Here is a 5,160-nt window from a genome sequence, read left to right as displayed (position 1 = left end):
GTCAAGAGGACAAATAACACCTTTTCTGTTCAAATTGCCAACCCGCCACAGTGGCGTGTGCGTTGATCAAATTCACCCGCCACTTCAAATATTTACCCGCATTTGGCCGGTGGCGGGTGCTAATTTCCACCCCTGCTCTAAACACATCCAAATCCACCTTTCGTATCCACCATTGGCAGGTCAGATCATGATGGGAACAGGTTTTTCTGGCTTTGTGGCAAATGAAACGTGGCTGAGAGTGGTGCAGTATTTATTGGTACGGGGAGAGCGTGGCTCGGTCATTGCAGCTACACGGTGGAATCCTATTGGTCGTAGTGAGCGGAGCGGTTGGGGCGAAATATGTGTAGCGGCTGCACCACCCAGAGCGTCGCACTAGTTTATTAGGAGCACTGAAAGCACGGCATGGGCATGATGGGGGTCATAGCCAAGGCATGAGTGACCAGTCCTGCTTTAAATTCTCCACAACCATGACCCACTAATACACACAAGCCCTGCGTCATGGATACACCATGCTGATAACCCACCATGACCTCAATATGGAAGCTTCATGCACCCTCAAAGCCAAATCATCATGGCCTAATTATGGCTGGCTGATTCAATAAGAAATTAAAAATGTAAGTTTTACCTTCACAGTTGGAACAAATCATAGAAAGCTAACAACAGGTTAGATATCAGCTGGGCTATAAAACAGCAAAGTGCCAGCAAATCATTAGTAGTAAATGTCTTTCTCTTGTTAATTGAACTGCAAAACTGCCGAGGAGAATTAGCTGTTGACACTAATGTAAAAGGGCTCCTGGATTCTCATGTGCAAGGCAGACAAACACAGGATGATTTCAAGTTTAACTTAGATGAAAACAAAATGAAGAGACTATAATTCTTCTTGTGTTTTTCTTTTTTTCTTTTGAGGCGATAGTTTTGCCCAACATCCAAATGTGTGCTCTAAAAAACAAGGAGATTCTTTGCAAGTCTTTACAAGTCTTCTTTGCTCCACAAAAAACTAAATATTTGATCATAAACAAGCTCACTGACATGAGAAAACTGTGTGGATTCCACGCAAACATGAAAATGCTAAAGAATAATTAAATGTTACTGAACTAATTTTTATCTAAGAGGTGCAAACATGCAAACACAAAATGAAACAACCATGCCAGCTGGGCACAAATGCCCCTTTTACACAGGCTCTAATTCAGAAGTCCGGCTCTACTCCACTCTACTCTGCTGGTCGGTAGCAGAGGAACGCCTCCTCGTGTTGCAAGGGGTGGGGCCACGGGGGTGGGCGCTACCGAAACTTAGCGCAAGTTGTGTAAACAACGGAAGTGGCCCTGTGTTGTTGCTGTTTTTTAAACTTATGGGGATTCTCCTGAGACTTTAGGAAGAGAGGCGCAGTGGAAGAAATGCTCTGGATGCCGCGATTGTTGCGCAGAGTAGGACAGCTGTTATCCGCTGGAGATTTCAGGCTTTACAACACCTTCAGCTGGGGGACAGATGGCATAAACGCTGCAGGGTAAGCTAACGCTGTTGTTTATATTCCTACCGTTCGCTTTTTATGCTTGCATCTGGTCACACCCACGACCAATGAGTGAACAGGAGTTAAGCTTGTGCCGCCCACGAAAGCAGGGCCGGCCCGGCTGGTCCTACTCCGAAGCAGGGAACAAAAAAGGGGCAAAAGGTGATATTATTGACACAATTAAAACCAATCTGAGTGTGATGACTGAGCTGATGTTTTGGTAGTAACTTCTGAAAAACAACAATACTGCTGACCATTTCTTCTTAACAAATAACCTGAAACCTTCCCAGCACACGTCTGAACTGTCAGGTAACAGAAGCCATGTTCACAAAATGGTTCTGCGATATTTCCACAAAGCCAAGATTAGAAAGAAGCTTCATCTTTCTTTATGTAGTCCTTCATTAAAATCACCAATCGAGCCCACTACACATGTTCCACAACGATATGAGAGTTTAGAAATGAAGGCAGCGCTGTGGATCCACAGCAGGCGTGGAGTGCAACTCAGCGGGGTTGATGTGAAACGTGGCTCACACCTACCAATTTAACCCCAGCAGCTGGCTGGTTGCGCAGACCGCCTGCCGTCGCTACGTCACGTCATCGAGCCGTAACGCCAGGTTAGCCTTTCATTCTTTCATTCATCAGCCGCTGCAGCTCTGTCACCACCTCACTTGGCAGCTAAGAGGTGGGATGGCAGAAGGTTGATTTCAATCCCCCACGCCACCTCGCCCCTTCATAAATCCCACTGACAGGAAGACTGCATCTCAGGCCTGGCTCGAGGGTTTTGTTAAAGGGGCTGGCAACTTATACAACTGTGGCTGCTGTTATTGTTTCCATCTCAGACTGTCTGTTCAGAAGTGGGCAGGTTTAAAGCTGAAACCTTTTTTTAAAGCTCTCTCCTAAAACCATTTTTAGTGGAATGTTTTTGTAAATATTTCAGTTTTCTCTTCAAAAGCCGACCGAGAGCCGCAACCACTGAATGAAAATTTGCTTTGGCGAAATATTCATGATGTTGTGGAGAGCTGAAAGAAATGGTTAACAACTGTCCTGCTCGTTTTTCGCTTTATGACTAGATACTGTGTTTAACTTTTATGCTTTAATCAAAGCTGCAAAAAAACCTTTTCAGATCATACTGTGGTCTGTGTAGTCAGTGTTTCAATTACTGTCTAAAGACATGAAACAAGCTTCTTTTCCTAACTTATAATCGAAAACCAAAGATAGCTACACATTCAGTTTTGATTTAATATACAAAACCAAGTTTGTCTTTTAAGAAAAGTCTTTAAAATTACATCAGAATTGGGATTTTAATGAAAGTTGCATGCTACTTTCTGGTACTTTAATACAAACATTCAAACCAACCAAGTTGACAGGTTCTGGGTTTAAACAAAAATACATCTTGATCAGAGTGATAAAGAGCTAGTAGCTTCTTTGTATGTTAACTAGGTCACTGGAGGCATCCTGCAGGGTGTGATCCTCTTTCTGCTTTCTCACCTTCTGGTCCTCAGACATGATCCATAAAGTGATGACAAACCAATTAAAGTTAAGATTTTTTGCCTGATTCCTGTAAAACTGTCAAGAAACTCAACTCTTACCTGGGCACCCAGTGGCGTCACCTGGTTCATCTGATGTCTGACCTTTTCCCAGGGCGCCGTCGTACAGCAGCAGCTCTGTTCCTGGCCGGATGTCGTGACGCGTGCGCAGGCACACGTCCACGCACTCGGCCTCACACACCTCTCCGCACGCACACAGCACCACCACGTTCTGCTGGGCCAGGCTCCGTGCCTGACAGGCAAATCTACGGGGGGGGACGGGACATAAACGACACGCACAATCGGAAAATATGTGATCAGCAGGAAGCTCAGATCGCATTAAAGCATCTGTGGAATGAAACACAGTCGGAGGTAGCAGGGAACGTGACCATAAAAGTCCACATCGTGAGCGGTGCAGGCTGTACGACAATCAGGGCAAACAGCCGTTAATCTGGTGAGCTTGTGCGACTATGTGTCTCAGTGGCCCATCACAGGAAACTAAGATAATGGTGTAATTTGTTTTCTAGCTTCACTCTGCGGGAGAGAAAACTAGGGCAGTTTTTAATCAGGACACCTCAGACTACACAGCCTGAAGCCAGACACGTTGTCACAGATGGAGCCATCAACAGAAAAAAAAAAGGAGCAGAGAAATTATACAAACTGCAATGCAAACTCAGAATTCTGACTTTAAAGTCAGACTTAAATCTCAGCATTCTGACTTTAAAGTCAGAATTTAAACTCAGAATTCTGACTTAAATCTCAGAATTCTGACTTTAAAGTCAGAATTCTGAGTTTGCATTGCAGTTTGTATAATTTCTCTGCTCCTTTTTTTTTTCTGTTGATGGCTCCATCTGTGACAACGTGTCTGGCTTCAGCTAACGTTCAGGAGAAAGATGTCTGATTTAAATCTCTTTTTGCGTGCCAGAGGGGTCCCTGAAGCTTCCATCGCACTAATGGAAGAACAAAAGGTGAGTAAATCAAATTAGATAGTTCCGTGTTTACAGCGATCTTAAAGCGCATTTTCTACAGTTTGTGAGCAGCCAGGAATGTGAAGTTTTGAGGGAGGCAGTTTAGAATTTCTCTGCTGTTGACCTTGATGATCTTGTGGAAGTCCTTGACAATTATGGCTGCAGAAAAAGAATCCCTCCTGAAAGTCTTCCTACAATCCTTGATGAAATAGCTCACAAAGAGCTCGTCCAAAAACCAATGTTGGTCATTGACTGCTGGAGGGAGATCATCTACCCACATCTGTCCCTCAGCCCAGAGGCACTGACCAAGCTGTTCTCAGACCTGCAACCAACTTCCAAAAAAGGCTTTCAGCTGCTGAAATTTGCTGTAGATTTAACTCCAAAGCAAAAGGAAGTGGAGAATCATCTCAAAAGAATCGTAAGAGAGCTGGATTACATTAAGATTCAGAAATGTATGCGATTTTGCACCGGATCTGATCTGATTGTAACAAACAGTATATTTGTGGAATTTCAAGATATGACAGAGTTCACAAGAAGACCAGTGGGACACACATGTGGAAGTACTCTGCAAACAGCAGACAGCTATGAAAACTTCCCAGATTTTCATTCTGAATTTAATGCAGTTCTTGAAAGCAATGTCTGGGTAATGGACATTGTTTGATTCATAGAGCAATGCACTACTTATGAAATGTTCAATCAGAGTAGAGCGGAACTGCAAAGAAACAGAAAGAATATGTATTTTGAACTGAGAGAAATTATTCCTGTTTAAAAAACAATTGATGGAAGTTAGTCATTTCTGTTGGTAGCTCAGTTTGAGCTGAAAATATTCACGTTTCTTTTATTCTCCCTAGTTTCACATTATACAATGAAGTTGCCACAAAACAAATGAAAAAACTGTTTATTACTACATCCAAGGGCATCTTGACCAAATCTAACATCTCCAGCTGCTGGATAGAAACCTTCTGCAGTAACAAGAAATATAGGTGTCCTCGCCGCTGGACACCTTCTGGATCTGTAAGACCAAGGAACAAACAATTAAGTCGTTCATGCAGTGCTCAGCTGATTGCAGGATTGGTACCTGAGACTCACCCTGTCCTCTTTCCTTCCAGATCCAACCACGGCACGCGCACTGTACATAGACTCCACCTTGTAAATAAAA

At 43.5% G+C, this 5,160-nt stretch overlaps 1 protein-coding gene across 2 annotated transcripts in view; it reads right to left on the bottom strand.

The window, feature by feature from the left end:
- znf408 (zinc finger protein 408) overlaps positions 1-5,160 on the bottom strand; it is a 47,242-nt gene that overhangs the window by 22,727 nt on the left and 19,355 nt on the right. The window contains exon 4 of one of the 2 annotated variants that reach the window (XM_017427112.3): positions 3,097-3,299. The exons of the other annotated variant lie outside the window; for it this stretch is intronic. Coding sequence (XP_017282601.1) covers positions 3,097-3,299 — 203 coding nt within the window. The remainder of the gene's footprint in view (positions 1-3,096; positions 3,300-5,160) is intronic. 2 annotated transcript variants of the gene reach the window in all.

This window comes from Kryptolebias marmoratus, linkage group LG15, assembly GCF_001649575.2.
Source record: "Kryptolebias marmoratus isolate JLee-2015 linkage group LG15, ASM164957v2, whole genome shotgun sequence".
In the NCBI taxonomy this organism is placed as follows: Eukaryota; Metazoa; Chordata; class Actinopteri; order Cyprinodontiformes; family Rivulidae; genus Kryptolebias; species Kryptolebias marmoratus.
Note: the sequence above shows the minus strand (reverse complement) of the source record. Positions and strands in the feature narration are given on the sequence as shown.